The following is a 20,801-nucleotide window of genomic DNA, read 5'->3' on the forward strand; positions in this document are numbered from 1 at the left end:
ATTTAAAAATGAGTTGTGATAATATGACTCGCCAGGTGACATACTCAATCGACTTCCTAACGTGACAAGTTCAGGAATCATAGATCTATACATCTCGGGATACATGATTGCACTTCCCCATAAAAAATTGTATCCCGAGGGTGCAGTTTATCCCGAGGCTTACAAATCTATAATTCTTGAACTTGTCCACATTAAGGAGTCAATTGAGTGTCATATTATTAGGACTCTTTAAATATATGATATATGTATATATTGTTTATCGTATCCTATTTTCTCTCATCCATTGAATACTGGATCCAATAAATTATCAGAACGGTTCCATACCTGATCTAATTCATATTGGATTGGTTCTAAATTAACACTAATCTGATCCAATGACTGTCTTGAAGCACAATTACAATTTGATAATACGATCCATACCTAATCTAACCTTATCCGTGTCAGATGATCATTTTTTGTACAAATAACTATGATAACTTGAGATGAAAAAAGCAAGGGAATCTTAAGATGTGTTGGGAATCCCTTATAATTATCAATTGCGCCTGAATTGTATTCTAATGTCCGAAGGTTGATTGGTAGCCATTACGGAAAGTTATCATAACCCTTAATTTTTATGAAATAGTTGTCCACATCGAATTCATGTCGAAGAATATGATGCTTCAACATGTGGTGCCCCTTAATTTGGTTCTTTGGAACCATAGTTACCAATTTTGCGTACCAAAGAAATTTGTTAAGGATTTAATCCGAGTATAATTCAAAATGTTGATTCAATAGTTCTTTTAAAAATTCGACCAAAAAGACAAATTAAAATGTACTACAAGAGTGGTTTGAACTTTATAATCTAAATTTTTTTTTAAATTCGGTTGTTAGAAAAAAAGACAACTACAAGATTACCTTATACTTAGAACTTTAATGAAGTCAGATAAAGACATTACCATAACCATAACGAAATGAAAAAAAGAGGTGACGTATGACTAATTCAGTCCTAGAAAATAGAAATCTGTCTTTTTGACAAACCAACACCACTCAAATAGTTCTATAAATGTTTGTGTTGATTTTGCAAACATGTATCCAATTTTTCATATGAATCCAATGATTAATATTGACAGACTTAAAACTTTGAATTTTAATTTACAATTTTCAATATTTTAATTATTATATTCTAAAATAATATATAACAATTTAAAAAATTATATATACTATATAATATTTAAAAAAATATAGGAGCTAATTATATTATTGATCGATAGAACTTCATTAGCTTATAACAAAGACTCCCATACTTAATTGATTAAGATATTTTACTGAAAGATTTCTTCCATAAATCCAAAGAAAGAGAAGAGGGGAGGAAAGAAAGTAGAAATTGATATATTTGTTGATGGCTTTGGACATAGATGAATGATGATGGTTCACCAATGTTTAATGGTGATGGCGTACAACGATGGATGATGATTCACTAATGTTTTATGGTGAAGCCTGGAAGGGTGACGGTGTAATAAAGAACATACACCTATGCCATATTGTACACCTATGCCATATTGTGATAGACACAAATTGATAAATCATGAATAATTTATATAAGATCGGAAGGCCATGGATTTTTTTGTTGTTGTGGAACTAATGAATTACATACATATTTTAATTGATCAATCAATGTGCCAACTTAGTATGGCATTTGGAGAGTTGGTCCTATGACCTAGGGTTCTAAACTTGTTAAACGCAGGATTCAAGCCGAACATAACCCCTTGCTTGCCTAGGAAAAAAAAATGTATATTTTAATTAAAGCTTGTGTTATTTAAAGAACTTGTGTATAATTATCAAATTGATAGGAGAATTGCTTTCTATGCTGAAAAAACATAGCTTACATGTGCAAAAACCATGTCTTCCCAGGAATAAAAATATGTTGTGTCACTCCAGATCATACCAAGTCCAATATATGATCTAACGTATATATTTAGACTTTAGAGTGTCATGCACGCGAGCCACGGATTCCATTTCTTGCGGAATGCGCTCTCTCTCTCTCTCTCTCACCAAACCTTCTTTCCCTCACGGCACAAAGCTGGAAGAAAGAAAAGGTTTACAATCACAACAACAATATTTAACTTAAAACAAGTAAAAAAAAACAAAAGTTTTGTTGATCTGTAACATCTTCTTTTATATTTTTCTTAATCTTTGTTTTTTGGTATTTGGCTTGAAGTATCAGAATTGATCAAGAAACATATACATGAATCAATCACCAAAACCCAATGGATTGTGGAGGATGAATTTCGACGAGAAACAGAATTTGAGAGGTTTTGAAGGAAAACAGGTTGGTGTTTTCAATCAAGAATGTTTGTTTTTTGGGTTTATTCATGGAGGATACCATGATCATGATCATGAAAATGAGAGATATAACACCTACATGACAGGGGAGAAAGACATGGTGATGGGTCCTTTGCTCTCTCAGAAGCTTTGCGTCGATCTCATGCAGAACTGTGATCTTCCTCCACCTCTTAAAGTCTTCATAGGACCTGAAAAAACTCTCTCCTCCATGAAAACTACTTCACCTTTCAAGTATGTATCATCATTTCATTTTATTTTATCATTATTAGGAGATTTCAGTAAGTAATTCAGATTGATTTTAACATGCAGGAAGCTAAGTGAAGAAGAGGAGGAAAATAAATCGTCAATTGAGCAAGGTCCCATCGAAGATGATAAGTTGGGCCTTATGAAAGCTTTGCAATTGTCCCAAACGAGAGCAAGGGAAGCCGAGAGAAAGGCCAGATTAGTGACCCAGGAGCGAGATCGTTTGTCCGACTCATTCCTAGAAGAGTCCTTGAAATTGTTTGCTCATCGACAATGGGTGAAACTGCTTGAACTCGAGGTCTCACAGCTGAGATCCCAAAAGCAACAGAAACATCAGCTACAAAGTCATGGTTGTGGCCAATCAGAAATCGAGAAAGGATCATTAGACGAGGAAGAGGAGGAGAGAAAAGACAATGGTAGCTTGACATGGTGCATGGCTTTGGCTCTGTGTTTGGGGATTACTGGTGTAGGCATCACTCTGGGTTGCAGATATTTGTTTTGAGGTTTTTATATCCCCTCTTAGATAACATTTGTAAGAACAGTTACTTGATCAGTTTTTCTCCGTGTGTTCTACAGTTACTTGATCAGTTGCTACAAATCTCTGAATCCTATGATGTATTTACAGAATATGGGACTTGGACGACAGATTTCCAAAAACACGCAGAAGGGATACTTGGACTCTCTGTAGTTTATCAACGTATCAAAAGTGAACTTTTCACAATAAAGGATGCAAACTGAAGAAGACACCATCATTCAAGTTGTAAAACGACTGATATATTATACATGACTTTATTTATATTCTAATATATTTACATTGCGTGGTGCATATAAAACAATATTGCCATACCATCATTTGGATTCATACAAATGTGAGATGCACAGATCTCAAGTGTCCATAGCAGTCATCACTGCTATTAAAGCACACCAAACAGACCCAACAAATGTGCCTTCCACACCTGCATTCAATGTGGTTGCACCCGTCAACCTTCTCTATTGTGTAACCACAGACAGGGCAGTTCTTCACATGTTCCTTCCCCTGGCACCACTCCTTCAACGACAAGTCAGGGTCGTCCTTGAATTCCTTGTACCTCTCGCATGACACATAAGGATGGTACTCCAAATGACAACTCTTGCATGTTTCTACATAGCAAGACTCACACACAAATGGCTCACCCATAGTGCCAAGGTCCGCAACCCGATAAACAGCGGGACAGTCGGGAGACGGGCAAAACCTGTAAGTGCCACCACTCGATGCCACAAATGCTCCCAAAGAAGCCCTGAAAAGCTCTTCCAACTTCTCACTTGAGCACAGAGACCTCAAATCTGTAAACAAGATTGGTTTCCCACACCCGTCGTGGGCACAACAAATGGGGAACCCATCCCGATTTTTGATTGCTGACTCACATTGCTCCACCAAGCATGACCGACAGAATTCATGAGAACAGGCTTCGAGTTGGTAAGGTTCCTCCATCTCGCACAAGCATATTGGGCAGGATGCTTCACCTTCGGGACGCTCACCCAGCCCACTATCACTCAGAGAATGTGCAGTCTCATAAATTATCTCTTGTACTTTTTGCTTCAACTCTTTGTTCCCTTGGACCATGAGGATATGACGGTAGGTATTAAGTCTGAATTCAGCCCCGGGTACCATCTCCTTGAGGCCATGTAGATCTGGTCCAAACTTCTCAACCACATTTTTCATTAGGTCGTGTGGAAGATTTCTTCCTCGAAGACGAATTTCCAGCTGCTTATTTTCATGGAGGGCTAAAAGGGATTCCACCAATCTGGACTCAGCCACAGAAACCATGTCTTGAGGGCCAAAGATCCTAACATTAAGGTTATGTTTATCATACAAAATGAATGTCCCCGTCTCTCGCTGCAGAGACTTGATGAGGGGGATACCATCTCTAGAGAAGATGAGCTGTAGTACGCTTGGAGTGAGGCTAGCATTATTTATGGTCTTCCCTTTCATCAGCTGCTCCAGTGGCTTTCTCAACTCTGCCACAGTTCTTGTAGCATTTGCAGATATCTTTACTCTATAAGAGCCATTCTCGTTTCTTTCCAGATTGTAGGATACACCTTTACAAAAGACCAAAATTAGAGCTGTTGGGGCCCAATTGGTGCAGTAAAAAAATTAAGTAGCAAATAGAGGAGCTCTATGTCATAATGCACTTCCTAGAAAAATCCATACTACCCAAAGCAATCCAAAATTAGCAGGAAATTTCAACAATCCTAGACCATCCAATCAAAATAGTGCAACATAATTCTAATTTGAATGGGAATTATTCCAAGCACCCTACAAATCAAAAAATTAAAAACAATAACGAAGTCTGGAAGTTGTTAGACCATCCAAAAAGTGCACTGGAGTTGGATTATTATCAGCATTTTGGAAATTATTAATTTTGTGTAAACTGTTTGGGGAGTTTAGGGCTATCTTCTTTGGGGAATTTCTTTTCAGATGGGATTCAGTTTGTAAATAGATGTAACTTTTTCTCCTCATTGATACTCACCTCGACCATCACTCTTCTTTACTATAAAATTACATCTTTAAAGAAAAAAAGACCATCTGATCATTGCAAGTCATTAATAGGTGCTTATGTTGATAAAAGTAAAAGGATTTTCACAATAACGACCATTATCAGATACTCCTTTATATTCCCATGTCTGAAACTGAGTTTACAATTGGCATCCAAATTTATATTGGTAACAAAGAGATGATTGTGGAGGTAACCTTAGCAGACATATGGTGCCTGAAAGATGAAATGAAAAAAATTGTATGGAAGGCAAACCTTATATAAACTTAATACAGATGCAATCGCAAGAATCAGTTGTGGCCCAAACATTGGTACATTCTTTACTACAAATATGATCATAGAAATAATTGTTAATGTAGATGCATAGGACAAAGGCAAAACAAAAAAGAAATGCTGTTGTCCTAGTGACCAGTTATTGTTCAAGGAAAGGAAATTGTTAGTTTTTTTATATATGAAATGTGTATATATGCACAGATATGTAAATAATAATGGTGAATACATATATGTAGTATATGTTTTATATTCATATTCATATTCATTTTCCTTGGGGAAATGGGACAGGAAAAAAATGTTGTGTCAATGTCAAAAATATTGTATGGTGATTATTGAGGTAGATGACATTTTTAAGTAACATTTAGATTATTAAAATCTTCCTTCCCAACTGAATGATGTTGGGAATTGATTACCAAAGCCAGCTAATTCACATAAGATTTCAAGGATTTAGCGTGATAAAAAGGACTCAATGAACATTTGCCCCATATCTACAATGGAATTAACAACACTTAACCCTAAATGAGAAAGGTTTTGCCATTTTAGGGTACTCAGTCAACTAGAACTTAGGTGGGTCCTAGGGTATAACTAGGAAACACTGCTCTGTCACCTAAGAAAAAGCTCAGGACAATCACATTCAGAGCATCATCAAGATGTATCAGATGCAATCACAAGGTTATAGCCATAGGCTCACGATATAGCAAAGACATAATGTTTCAGTGTCCATCACTGATATGAAATGTCAGATGCATAGAACCACACAAACCTGATAGGCCAACGCATATGTTATCAAGATACCTCCTAGAATACTGTGGTTCATGTTAAGTATACAAATAGAGACTATTTACATAAATTTATATGCATAAAAATCTCATAAACAACATTTAAGTAATAATTGGAAACAAAATGCTTAAATTTTTTTTTTGAAGTGTGCTGGCATGTGCTCAACACGTGAGTACAAAATGGTCTTTTATAATCAGAAGTTTCTCTGAGAAAATTGGGATGAATAATCAAGTAGATAGGAGTCTTGCACCAACCACCTGAACTGATTGGGCTGCTGTCATGCATATACCATACATGAGAGAAATCGAGTGCAGTTAATATTTTCACATTTGTATTACGTCACAATCAACAGTATTCTGAATATGAATTCTAGAGGGGATGACTTTTCTCCTTCAAGATCAGGTCTGTTGTAACTTGTATTGAACTTATTTGATTTGGTAAGGATGAAGTTTTTTTCTATTAACTTCAACGAAATCTTCATTACAGAAAGCAGCATATTCAAAACATTGTCTAAATTAGGTAGAGGTCAAAGGAACAGTAAATGGAACAACTTCAACAAAACCAAAAACAGTATAAAATGTATAGAAAATTGAGAATATATTATACGCACCATAACTTGCAAAGAGATGAGCCAGAAAAAACAAAAAGGAACAGATATAAAGAAAGGGAACTACAGATAGCTTTTCCTGAAGAGTTATAAGAAATACCGTTTCGATGCTTGAAGCTTTTAAATAAAGAGTCAAGTTGTTTCTTGATGACAAAATAGACAGAAGCAGGACAAGATACGGAGCTATGGAACATGTGTTGGCATTGTATCTTCTGCCAAGAGAGACAACCATTGAGTACTTTCCCTTGAATATGATCCAAAGCCTTAGCTGCCTCCAAATGTAATCTCCCATCAAAAGTAATAAGAGCTTTCATCAAATAATCTTTTGGTTCAGGGGGAAACACCTGGACCCGACAAAAATCATTAAGGCAGCTTTTTCTAGGCATGAAGGGAGCAAATTCTCTAAGAAGTGCTTCTTCACAAGCAGCACATGTGGGATTGTTAACAGCATCTCCTCTCACCAGGAAAACATCAAAAATTCTCTTATTTGTTGCAGTTCTCAGAACATCGAAGATTTCTTGTTCAGAAATTTCTCTATCAAGTCCTGTTATGACAACAGAATCTGCATATTTCTGGCTAACTTCACAATGAACAAACCTTCCTCCAATTAAAAGGTTAGAGAAATCGCAAACGAGAATGCGGGCATCCTGACATTCACATTTAACAAAGGCAGTACCCTTGCTATACCTACGTGGCCAAGAAACCTTGGCTTTCACAGCAGGAAATGAGAACATGTTATGATCACCTCCAAAGGTTGTTCTCGAAGGAGATACTTTCAAAAAAGAGCCACTAAATTCAATATCATTTAGTTCCATGACAGCTTTTTCAGCAGCTTCAGGAGTAAGAAAAGTTATCCTACCCCATTTTTCTGAGAGCTCTCCTTCGTGTGAAGTTCCTGTCAATTTGTGGAAACTACAAATACCTGAAGCGGATTTCTCAAACAACATCAGAAGTTCCTTATCATCGAGATCACAAGCATTAGAGTGGCAAACTTCTACAGTCAAACATCTCTTTCCCAGTTCAAGCAACTTAATTTCAGCACCAGAGCCCAAGAGTGCCACAGAGGGAGAAACACCCGTCCCTCCACGATACAAGCATTTCTCAATGCATTCATTTCTTAACCATTTCACTTCACATTCCAATGCTTCACTTACGATAGTAGAAACCTTTTCCATATCTTTTGAAGAGGAAAATACGAGAATTTCTCTTTTGTCAAAGTCAACTTCAATACTTTTTCGTTCATCCATGCAAGCAGTTTGAATGTGCGAAATAAGATGAAGCAGATAATTGTTTGATTTCCCACAAAACCTTCTCAAGAGATTACTGCCAAATCCAGTCATCACATTCACCTCCAGCTTCTCTCTCTCCATCAGAGAGATATCAAACAAAGGAGGAGGAGAAAGGGTTTCCAGGCATTCATAGTCAAACGCAGTAACACAAACCAAATATTCATTTGTTATTGATAGAAGTTCTCCGAAAACCACCCAACTTGGCTTCTGTCCATATATTAGCAACGAACATGAAGGATGGAGTTGAACATGTTTTCCTGTAGAAGCCACTTGATAACCAAGTCGATCATTGCCAGAATACATGGCTACATTTTCAGAAAGGGATGAAAGTATAAGCTTCTTCAGATTCTTATCATGCACACTTGGCACATGTGGGTTCCAACGCCAGTAATTTGGAACAATGTCATTGAATTCATTTCTCATGCAATTCTCTAATTCCAATACTGTCTCTTTACATCTTCGCATAGATTTCGCATTGATGCTATTGTTCCAACACCATTTATTTCTATTCTCATGAGACACTCCAACCCACTCCTTGTAAACAGATAACAATGTGAAGAGGTCCCCATCACGATGGCAGAATTGCACCTTAAGACAATCTGATTTCAATTTATCTTCTTCATTACCAACTCTGCAAAAAATGCTATTCGCATTTACCATAACAGCAGCAAGTATGAGACCTTCTCTCCGCAAACCATATTCAAAGCTATCGAGAATAAGTTTTCCAAGCCGTGGCTCAATACCCAATTTAACCAGGGACCGACCATTCTCAGTAAATTCAAGAACCCCATTTTTAATTGTAACAGCACCTAATTGAATTAGATTCTTGATGGCCCTGTCAATTGCCTTCGGACTAGGTGCATCTACAAAATCAAACTCCTGCACATTTTTAATACCCAAAGCGAGAATCCTCAAAACTGCAACACCGAGGTGAACTCTACAAATCTCTGGCTCCTGATGTGAAGGCATTGACTTGAAATCAGACTCTGAGTAGAGCCTGTAACACTTTCCGGGTTCTGTTCGACCAGCACGACCGGCTCGTTGATTAGCAGAACTTTGACTGATCCTGCAAATTCTAAGAACATTCATACCGGTGCTAGGTTCAAACCTGCTCTCTTTAACCATGCCAGAGTCGACCACGTACTTGACCCCTGGAATTGTCAAGGATGTTTCTGCAAGATTTGTGGCAAATATAACTTTTCTCTTTCCGGGGTAGTTCTTGAAAACATGACTTTGTTCTTCCCAAGAAAGTTTTCCATGTAAAGGCAACGAAACTGCGTTTGGAGCTTTAAAAAATTCACAAGCCCATTCTACTTCCATCTGAGAAGTCAAAAAGGAAAGAATGGCACCCTCCTCCTCTGTACAGTGGATCTCAGTTGCAACCTTAACCACCTCAGCAACATATGAAGCATAATTACCAGAATTGCGATCCAAAATGGAAGAAGCCCCTAGAGATATACTTTGAACATATTTTGTGTCAACAGGAAAGTTTCTCCCCATTACATGAACAATTCCACAACCAAAGAAGTAGTCTGAAAGCTTCCTCGCATCAGCTGTTGCAGACATAATAACAAGCCTTAGATCAAGTCTCTGAAGCAATAAATCTTTAACCAATGCCAATAGGAGATCAGTGTTCAAGCTTCTTTCATGAGCCTCATCTATGATGATGTACGAAATTCTAGCGAGTTTCTTATCATTCATGTAGTGTTGCAATAGACAGTTGTCCGTCATAAATATTACCTTAGAATTGAACCTCTGAGCAGATGAATAAGATGAAAAACAGACGACAGAATTATCTTCATAACACCCATTACTTTCGTCCCGAACCCTTTGTGCCAAAGAAATTGCAGCAATTTTTCGGGGCTGAGTGCAAATAATGGACCCATCAGCCGCTAATCCTGAATCAGCAAGAAATTGAACTAATTGTGTACTCTTTCCAGAACCAGTCTCTCCAACCAAGATCATTGCCTGTGTGAAATGGAGTGTAAGGAAAGACAAAAAATTGATTAAGACAGCATTAGCTGCCCAAATCTATGTCAGAAATTGTAAAATTTGAAGTAGAAACTTGAAAATATACAATTTGTAAAGATATAAGCATAATTTGTCTGCATTTAATACTTTACCATCAAAACTTTTTGAATTTTTTTCTTTTTCAAACTTATTAATAGAACAATTACAATACTATCATAGCTCTATAGAATCTACAGTGGAGCACTTGTACAACTTCCTAACTGTCCACATAGGAAATCTACTAACCAAAAAGCCATCTTGATTAAATGATCCTACTCATCCTATCAGTTGCATTCTTTTGGATGGTTAGGATATAGTAACAACCCAGATTATCAGATGATGAAGTCGTCCTAATCAGATTGGTTATTTGAAGTAGAAACTTGAAAATATACAAGTTGTGACAATATACACATAATTTGTCTGCATTTAATACTTTGCCATCAAAACATTTTGAAAATTTTCTTTTTCAAACTTAATCATAGAACCATTACAATACTATCATAGCTCTAGGATCTACAGTGGAGCACTTGTACAACTTCCTAACTGTCCACTTAGGAAATCTACTAACCAAAAAGCCATCTTGATGAAATGATCCTACTCATCCTATCAGTTGCATTCTTTTGAACGGTTAAGATATAGTAACGACCCAGATTATCAGATGATGAAGTCATCCTAATCAGATTGGTTCTTGGGCTAGGAGAACTCCAAAGCAATGTTTCAAGGCAAGGCACTCAAGTGACCAATGCCTCAAGGCTTACCTGACATACGTGATATTATTAAATAAATAAGATTATATATATAAATAACTAATATTGAATTTTTTTCTTTTAAATAAGATGGCTATCGCATATTTCCAAATTTTAAGCTTTTAATCCACATAACAAATTCCAAGTTTTAATTCCCTACATATATAAAATATTACTATTTATATTTCAGCAAAAAGAAAATGGAAAATAACCACACAAAAAAAGGGTTTACATTTTAATTAATTATAAAAAAAAACAATCATTTTTTTTAATTACAAAAAAAGAAAGAATTAACATGTTGGACTGTCCAACATTTTTTGATATAGCTGGACAGTCCAGCGTTTTATGCTTTCACATCTACCAAATATACTCACATTTATCTAAACGGTGGACAGACTAGCATTTTATCAAGAGGAACACTTTCTTTACTAACTTATTAAGATTTCAAATCTTACGGTCATTGAGCTAAAATGTATTCAAAATTGGCAAATCCAATACCACAAACCTCTAGATTTCATGGAGAAACTCAGACCCAAAAAAAAAAAAAAAAATCAAAAATATAATTTCTTTAGGGGTTTGATCCAAAGTTTTGAAAATGAATGGCTGTTGAACTCCCACCGAACTCCCAAATTTAAAATTAAAATTTAACGGTGAGAAATAATCATTTTTAAATATTTTTTAAAAGTTCATAGAATTTTGTCCTCTACATCCCTGTGGGATCGGATCATATTTTTTATGCCACAAGGTGAGCTTAGTAAGAATTGAAATCTTACAAAGTTGGTAAGGCTAGCCTTACTCTAATTCTATCCTAATAGGCTACAAAGGTTCGATTGTTCAGATATGCACGGGCATTTTTGGTATTTGAAAAGATATGAAAGTATGAAATCGCTAGTGTCCAACAATTTCAAAAAACGCTGGACAGTCCAACAACATTTTAAATCGGTTCAGCGGCCCTAAAGTTTGCCAAACATTTTTCAAAACATGGGTTAGAAGTTTTGGAATGGGCTGATTTTTTGTGAGGATGATCTCTATGATGAGGAGATCATCCTCTCCAAAAATCAGCCCATTTTGAAATTTCTAACCCTAATTTACAAATTGAAGAATCGTGGACCATCCAATTTTTTGAAATCACTTTCCCAAAATTAAATGTTTTATATTTAAATCATAATTAATTAAAAGTTACTACAGTTAATAAATATTTTATATTTATTGCAAAAAATACAGTAAAATGCCTTTCTCTACATAATATCAATAACTACAACATATTATTTATGATCAAAACCAACAATTTTCTTTGCATATATTACAATTTTGTATTTGAATATATTTCACAATGTTTCAATTATGTTGCATTCTGGTAGAGCAAGAAGAAGAAGAAGAAATATATAATTTAAAAATAAAATAAATAAATAAATAAGTGAAAGAAAACATAAATATTAAAGGCGTGCTTCTTGGCCAAAAGATGCATGCCTTAGTCACACTTCACACAGAGGTGTACGCTTTTGGGGTCCTCCTTGGTTTGAGGCGTATTCCTCAGCTGTTTTCATGTCTCATCTGAGCCTTGCCCTAAGGAACACCTCAAGTTACGCCTAACAGGCCATTAAAACCATTGATCCAAAGTCTGATGAGGGACATATCAGTTGAATGGTTGATGCTTGCTACATATTCTCATGCCAACAGTTACTAAAATCCTACTTCAATTGTCCTAATTCAAATGAAGGATAGTATCAATCATGACTCAAAATCCAAACAAAACAATTCAAAACACAGCCTAGAATAGCTGGGCAGAACAATCACAATAGAAACTTCTTAATAGAATAGCAACAACACTGATAAAGTAAATACTAGTCCTATTTCAATGCTTATGAATCAATAATTTTTTAATTTTCTCTTTCGGTATGTATATTCTTGTATGGATGATTAAATGATGGAATAAGATATAAAATGGATAGTTTGACATATCAAATTTGTTTTCATCCACTACTATATATCCGTAAAACATAAATAAAGAAAAAAGGCCACATGGCTCATAGAAAAGAATCATAATATACAATTTTCAGGAAAATTAATTTATTACTTGAAAACATCTTCGGTGGTTTGTTCTTTCTATATTTTTGTATGTTTCAGGTTTCTTTTCCTGGTCATCAGAATCTTGTAATTCATGATTGTATTTACGATTTTACCACCCCTCAAACAATTAAATAAACAAATTTGACATCAATGCAAGACATATGAAATAATATCAAGTAACACGAGGCATACAGATCATCGGTTTGGCTCTCAATCAATGGGTCACAACTCAAACATTCCAACAGAATTACAAAAAAGAAAAGTTCTGGCCCAAATCAAGACCTTGTTAGGACCAGTTGGACCATACAACTAGCCTCGAACATTCCTTCTTTTGACCCGGTTGACCCGGAAATTTCAGGCTCATGATCCATATGCAACCTGGGTTTTGCCCATTTACAGTAACCCAGCAAGCGCATCATAAATTTCGGTTTTATTGACTTGGTGTATTTATTATTAGAATCCTAGTTTTTAGAATGTTAGTTTTCTAATTTGAGTTCGTTCCACTTTTGGTAAAAGTAGAATGAAGAAAATATTATCCAATAAGAATTGTAAAAAGGGCGTTCATTCTAAAAATTGATAACATAGAACTTCTAGAATACATTTTTGTAGTTGAACACAAGCAGTGTCTAATAAGGGGAATGAAAGGAATGGAGAGACTCCATAGATAATACATCACCAATTCACAAATGATATACCTTGCTCTTCTTAGGTGTCTCTCCTCTTCAATTTAAATTCTCAAGTGTATTGTTTCAAGGCTGTTTTTGCATTGTGCATCAAGTCAAGCTACGTAAAAGCAAGTCATGTGGTATCTGGGGAATTAGCCAATATACAGGATTGTGGGGTTGGACACTTTCCAGTGACATTCTGTGGCCTGCCTTTTGGGGGATGTATTCATTCAGGTCCATGGATTTAAGATTGGAATAAGGATAGATAAGGGAATCCACATTTTTTTTCGTTTGTAAACATTTCTAACTTTCTATATTTCTTCAAACACAACAAAACACAACTAGAATAGGCCCATCTTGTAACGAAAAGATCGCAAAAAATAAAATAAAATAAAAATTGACGAAAATAAATAAAGAGATCAAAGATGCAAACAAGATACAGAGATTTTCATGGTTCCCTTGAGATTGAGGAATGTCCACGAATCCAAACCAATTTCACTATGATTAGAGGAACCAGGATTTGTTGTTAACAAAACTACACACTAAGCTGTTAAATAAATAACGACCATCCAAATTAAGATAGAGCTACGTAGTGAAACTTACCAATAAACCCACAAAATTAATAATTTTAATAAACACCATAAAAAAATATTTTCCCAAAAGATCACAAACTTCGGGTTTTTTTTTTCTTTTAGATACATGGGAATCCAGATTTAGTCCAACTATTCCCATGGACACGTGAGTCATCCCTTCCAATAAGTGCCAAGTGTACTGACCTCTTAAAGCACCAGGATTATGGCTAACGAGGGGTTTTGAACTCAAGGCCTCTCCCTTTTGGAGAGAGGCCATGGCACCCAACACTCGTTGGTTAAAGATCACCAACACAACACAGGTGGGTTGAATTACATATTCTTCATCTTCTAATGAATCCTAAACCCTTTTAGTAAAGCCCTATACATATTATTCATCATCTAATAACACTTATACATAATCTCTCGATTGAAACAAAGCTTTTACCTTTAGATAACACTTATACATCATCTCTCGATTGAAACAAAGCTTTTACCTATAGATAACACTCAAAGTTCCCTGATCCGCACCTTAATTTGTGGCGTCCAAAGGCATGGGATGCCATAATAATGTAGATCTCAAAATTTTAATAGTTTTCAAAACAAAACAAAACAAAAAAAGGATAATTTTTCACCATTGAATTTGAATTTAAAGATTAAGAGTTTGGTGGCCATCCATTTTCAAAGCCTTGGATCAAACCCAAAAAACTTTTTTTTATTAATTTTAAAATATGGTAGAGGCCATACATTCTCTAGAGGGCTGAGCAGCTGGAATTTCCAACAGTTGTAATCTTTGAAAGGGTTAGGACAAAATTATAAGAAGCTCGTGTAGAGAGGTTTGTAATTTTTTGGAAAAAAAATTTCAATCAAATAAGGGGTTCCTCATTAAAATTTTGTGGGTTTAATGGTAATTATTGGTAAGTTATCACAATGTATCTCTAAATTTATTAGGAGGTTGTCATTCATTTAGCACGTGTTTGATTGTAGGGAAAATATTTACCTGGAAAACAATGTACAAGCAAATCATTTTCCATTGTTTGAGCACATCATGGAAAATCACGCAAAAAATCAATTTGTACTCTTTCATTTAGATTGGGTCGTATAGATTTTTGTTTAGACTTTTTTTGGGTAAGTCTAGTCTTACTAACTTAGTAAGATTTCAAATTTTACTAAGGTATAACATGATCTAATGCCACAAGGATGTAGATGAAAATTTTTTATGGATGTTAAAACAAAAAAAAAACCTTTAAAAAGGTTATTTTTCACCATTAAATTTTAATTTTAAATTTGGGAGTTCAATAGCTGTCCATTTTTAAAACCTTAGATCAAATTCAAAAAAAAAAATGAATTTATTTTATTTGTGTTTTTCCGTGAAATCTAGAGGGTTGTGATGTTGGATTGTCAACTTGTTAATTCATGTGATTTCAACAACCCTTAGTAAGATTTGAAATCTCATTTAGTAAGGAGAGTGTTTCTCTTTAAAAAAAAATTATAATAGTAGGTGGAATGTGCACATTATCAAAAGGGCATATTTGTAACTAAAAATACTGACTAAAGGGTTTTTGACGAATATATAGGCGAAAGGGTATTTTCCTAATTTTGAAAACTAACCACCGTGATCATACGTTCGTGGGTTGCAATTTTATTGGTTTTTAACCTCAATGACCTTGATTATGTTAAGTTTAAACATAAAAGTGGAGGTATTTATGAGATCCCAATGGTGTTGTGTGCAAATCACTTTCTTAGGTGGCAAACTATTTTCCTCACTTTTTTTATTTGTTTTGTACTCAAACACCATTAAATTTAAGTTTTCTATGGAAAAATATTTTCCTTAGAGTTTGTCATGCAATCAAATACGCCCTTAATAGCTTAGCATAGCAGCAAATCTCATGCATGCGGCAAATTATTTTCCCCACTTTTTTTATTTGTTATGCACTCAAACACCGTTTTAAGTTTTCCATGGCAAACTATTTTCCTTAAGAGTTTGTCGTGCAACACACCCTTAACAGCTTGGCAACTATTTTTTTAACAACAAATCCTGGTTTATGATCAAAGAGCCAAAACAGAATACCATGTTTCTCCCATAGGAAACTACTATAAATTCCCCTTAACGAATTAGGATTAGCAACCTAGTAATGCAGAAGCACACTTTTTCCCTTCGGCAAAAAGTGTGACAAACAGTGGATTTATTAATAGTAACTCCCTGTTTGCCAATACCATCAGGCTCCAAAAACCATAATACACCTATAGCATATAGAAAAGACGAAAATTTAGGAAAATTGGTATTTTAATAAGTTAAAGAAAAAGGAATAAAACATGAAAATTGACGAAAAATAAAAGAAAAGGAAAGAAGCAATCTCAACAATGCCCATAAGCAAAGATAATTTCAAATTCAAAATACCAACTTTATTCAAGCTCTACTACTGATGAGTAACAGGGTTCAAGATAGAGTAGCAATTAAGTTCACTCAATAACATAAAAAAAATAAAAATAAAAATTATAAAACAAGTATACCTGCTGACAATGTATTTCACGGAGAATTTCCCGTCTATAGGCATAAACTGGTAAACCCTCTTCAAGCCGGCGACACTCCCTCATAATAATGTGATGGATACAACACCAATCGAACTCACTAGCAAACCTAAAGACCTCCACATCCATACCCTCATCAATTCCTCCCTCGCGACAAAACCCATTAAGATGATCAAGAACACAATGCATTGCAGTCTTAAATTCCCCCAATTTCTTCGAAATCAGCTCCCTTTCTGCTACAAATCCTTCTTTCTTCGCCCGAAGCTCCTCAAAAGCAGCCAATCGATTATGTTTCTGGAGCAAAGATTGAATCTTTGTAATTTCTCTTGATGCCGTCTCCATATGTTTTATACATTTCTGAACCGCTTCTCCTTCTAAAAGGCTCCGGATTCGATCCACGAATAGGATTTTGATTCGATCCCTGATCTCGTCCTTTTCAGACGGAAGAAATACATTTGGCATGAAGTAAGGATTCAAAAGATGATCACCGTCAAGACGACGACTCCAGAAGAAGACCATAGCTTTGCGAACATCAAACAATTGCCCAAAAAACAACTTCGCAGCAACAAAACCAGAATCATTAACGAAGAATCTGTCGGGAGACGAAGAACAATCAGAGATTAATTTCTCTACAGAAGCTTTGTTGAAACCCTGACGGCCCGCCCGGAGCTCTATAATGAAATTCGACCGTTGATTCTGGACCGTCGATGGTGGTGTCGGCCGTTCTTTCCAGTAATTCTCCGGAAAATTACTCGTTCGATGTTGCGTAGTAGGTCTTGATGGCCGGTGATTAGCCGGAAATTCGCCTCTGCGAGACACCTCCGTTGATCGTTCTTGCTGGAAACTCGTTGAATCAACACTTGTTCTCCTCATCTTCTGGTTTATTTCCGGCGAAGAACACATGAAACCCTAAAAACCCAGAGAGAGAGAGAGAGAGTAGAGTAGAGAGAGAGAGAGAGAGAGTAGAGAGAGAGAGAAGACGAAGTGAGAGATTGGGAGAAATCAAAAGCGCAAAAACGTCTCTGAGTCTAAAGTCGAAACAGGACTCTCTTTGCCTCTCCTTTAAATATGTGTCTCGCACTCGCGCCCCGTTTATTAAGGATGACGTCAACCTCAACGTATTCACCCGACTTTGGACCGTTGATATCATCGAGATTCATCTTCGAAATAGACTAGAGTTTTTAGTGGTTTGGATCTAAGAACGACAGTTCACTAAGGTCTATCACAACATTGACCTAGAATAAACAAATAGCATTGACGAGTTGTATTGCAGCTGTGGCCATTGAAAAGGTATTTATATTGTACTTAATACATTATATGCCGAGTCCGCCTAGCCTTACTAAGGTAGTAAGGATTTCACCCTTACTAAGGGACCTTGGCCTCACCGATTGGAATCCAAAAGTATTATCCGATGCTTCAAGGTTGTAGAGGAAAAAATTCTATGAATTTTGAAAAAAAGAATTTCAAAAATAGATTATTTTTTACTATAGAATTTCATATTTTAAGTTTGAGATTTACGTGGAGTTTCGGTAGTTGTCAATTTTCAAAATCTTAAATCTAACTCAAAAGAAAATGTTTTTAATATTATTTTTTTTTCAAATATGAGTTTCTCGATGAAATTTAGATGGTCGTGGTGTGTTGGATTTCTGATATGGTACTCCATTTGAGCAAAATCACCCTTAGTAAAACTCAAAATCTTACTATGTTGGTGAGAAAATGATTTCACTTTTATGTTGGCTATTTGGAGCATGGTTGTCATCCAATCTGTTTGTGGGCCACACTTTGCTTTAATTTATTTATGAAGTTGGTAAAAATAAGGTTGATTTATTTTTCATATTAATTATGTTTGATTACACATGGAAAGTGGTGGAAGGAAACTCATTTTCCATATTTTCACGTGGTTTATTGCGTTTTTACATGGAAAAATGACTTTTCACCCTCCTCTAAAGTCCCCAGGAAACATGGATTTCATTTTTCCACCTATACACATGAAAAAATAAAATTCACCATTATTTTTCATCCTGAAATCAAAATTCTAATTTCATTTTTTTTTTCCTTCTTTCGCACCATAATCATAGCCACTCACACTCTCCAATGCCATTAAATCCATTGCCGGCTACCTTCTATCATCAACAACCTCATGTCGCCCTTGCCAGCCACATCCCTCTCTCTCTCTCTCACTCCCCCTCTCTTCTTCCATTGATTATTTTTCTCATTATTTTGTCTTGATCAAACAATGAAATTTGATTTCCAATCTTATTCATTTTTCATGGATTTCAAATTTTATGGAAAGTCACTTTCCATGCAATCGAACATACCTTTAATTCATTTTATCGACTCGATTTTTGTATTGTGAGGATCATTTATGTGATTGATTTTGAAGTGATCAATGATAGGATTCTTACGATCAATTTATTCGATAGATGTTAAAATGGATCGAAGAGATTATTTCATATGATCGATTGATTGAATTAATGATAATGTCAATTGCAATTATGATCGATGTTCAATATTTCCTTTCATTTATAAACTTTTTATTATTATTTGAAGGATGTATAAATGAACTTAAAATAGTATAATTAGATTGAACTTGAGTTAATATATTGCCATCGGAGTAGGTTCCATCAAAATAATGTCAAACTGGTCAGATCGTGATCAAACCTTTGCTCAATCAATTTATCTTTGCTAAAATAATTAAATATAAAATATATTTTTCTTAAAGATTAGTCTTTTGATGACTAGTGAAAAAACAAATGATCGTGATTGTAAAACACATAAAATCCAATTGTATGAATTTATCCTTATTGTTGGGATCTATCCATGAACCACACTTTCATCAAGATAATTTATGATGTAGATCCAAAATAAAATCCATTAATGTCCAATTAGTTCATTCCATTGGCTTAATTTTTCCATTTTGAGAATTATTTATGCGATTGAAAATTGTTATGGGTGTCATTAATAGTATTGAAGTAATTGGATATCTTGCACAATAATAATGTGTATTGTGATACACATTATCATATTCTAGAAGATTATATTAGAACTGGGTAGATTAAGATTAGATTTGATAAATTAAGCCGGTGTTTGTTTCCGCTTTTTTAGGCGCGGTTTTGCGCTTTTGCTTGTAAAATCTGCGATTCACTCCGAAATTACAGTTTGGTAAAAAAATTTGCGTTCACAAATCGCGTTTTGAAACGCAGATACCAAAAGCCGCTGAAAGGGGCTTTTTACATTTGCGTTTGCGACTGAATCTAACGCCGAAACACTGTTCAGCTTGAAAGACCGAAAACACCCCTGCTCTTCTTCCCTTCTCTTCTTCTCTTCTCTGCGACTGAACCACACAGCAACTCGATCACATCTCTTCGCCGTCTTTATCTCTTCTTCACGGCTGTTCTTCGGTCATACATTTATTCTTCTCTCATTTTCTTCTCTGTTGAAGAATCACACACAGCAGCTCGATTTACTCAACAGATCCCAAATATATTCTTCTCTTCTTCTCCAAAATACATCGAAGAACAGATCAAAACTCTCTCTCTCTCTCTCTCTGAAAAGTGAAATCGAATCCATCCAGGTAATTCGACTGTATTTTTTAGGGTAATTTCCAATAATTTTTTTCTCTATATTTATTTATTTATTAATTATTATTTTTAAATTTCAGATTTTTAGGTTTACATTTTAACAATTAACGACATTTCTTGTTAATTTTTAGTGAATTATGATATTTTTTTGATATTTGTTTATGGGGAGATGTTCAGCAACAAATATTTTGGCAAACATTTTGGCAAAATATTTTTCAAAACATGGGTTAGAGGTTTTGGAATGGGCTGATTTTTGGGGAGGATGATCTCTACAGTGAGGAGATCATCATCACCAAAAATCAGCCCATTCCAAAACTTCTAACCCCATCAAAAATGGTTTACAAGAAATGGACGGTCCACGATTTTTCAACTCGTAAACTGGGGCTAGAAGTTTTGGAATGGGCTGATTTTTGGTGAGGATGATCTCGTCGCCGTAGAGATCATCCTCACCAAAAATCAGCCCATTCCAAGACCTCTAACCCATGTTTTGAAAAATGTTTTGCCAAAATATTTGTTGCTAAAAGGGACCCTTGTTTATGAACCAATTTGAAGTCACAAACTGAATACAAGACACCTCTGT

At 35.3% G+C, this 20,801-nt stretch overlaps 2 protein-coding genes across 7 annotated transcripts; one reads left to right on the top strand and one right to left on the bottom strand.

Moving 5' to 3' along the window:
- The first annotated feature begins 2,056 nt into the window (after positions 1-2,056).
- On the top strand, positions 2,057-3,371 carry LOC147403955 (uncharacterized). Of its 5 annotated transcripts, XM_086439762.1 has the most exons (4): positions 2,057-2,075; positions 2,198-2,308; positions 2,409-2,553; positions 2,632-3,371. In XM_086439762.1, exons 3-4 carry the CDS (start codon positions 2,420-2,422, stop codon positions 3,065-3,067), a joined length of 570 nt encoding a protein of 189 aa, XP_086295888.1. In that variant the 5' UTR covers positions 2,057-2,075; positions 2,198-2,308; positions 2,409-2,419; the 3' UTR covers positions 3,068-3,371. The 5 variants fall into 5 exon arrangements, with proteins under 5 accessions (XP_086295888.1, XP_086295885.1, XP_086295886.1 ...); XM_086439759.1 differs by lacking the exon at positions 2,057-2,075 and having other exon boundaries at positions 2,119-2,553; positions 2,632-3,097; positions 3,191-3,371; XM_086439760.1 differs by lacking the exon at positions 2,057-2,075 and having other exon boundaries at positions 2,119-2,553; positions 2,632-3,068; positions 3,191-3,371.
- LOC147403956 (ATP-dependent RNA helicase DEAH11, chloroplastic-like) lies at positions 3,318-17,680 on the bottom strand. 2 transcript variants are annotated; one of them, XM_086439756.1, is made up of 3 exons: positions 16,623-17,680; positions 6,860-10,016; positions 3,318-4,644 (listed from the first exon to the last, which is right to left on the bottom strand). In XM_086439756.1, the coding sequence occupies exons 1-3, from the start codon at positions 17,541-17,543 to the stop codon at positions 3,425-3,427; spliced, it is 5,298 nt and encodes a 1,765-aa protein (XP_086295882.1). In that variant the 5' UTR covers positions 17,544-17,680; the 3' UTR covers positions 3,318-3,424. The 2 variants fall into 2 exon arrangements, with proteins under 2 accessions (XP_086295882.1, XP_086295883.1); XM_086439757.1 differs by having other exon boundaries at positions 6,860-10,069; positions 16,623-16,763.
- Positions 17,681-20,801: the final 3,121 nt, after the last annotated feature.

The sequence above is a fragment of the Akebia trifoliata genome, chromosome 4 (genome assembly GCF_017979445.1).
Source record: "Akebia trifoliata isolate Shusen 1 chromosome 4, ASM1797944v1, whole genome shotgun sequence".
Classification (NCBI taxonomy): Eukaryota; Viridiplantae; Streptophyta; class Magnoliopsida; order Ranunculales; family Lardizabalaceae; genus Akebia; species Akebia trifoliata.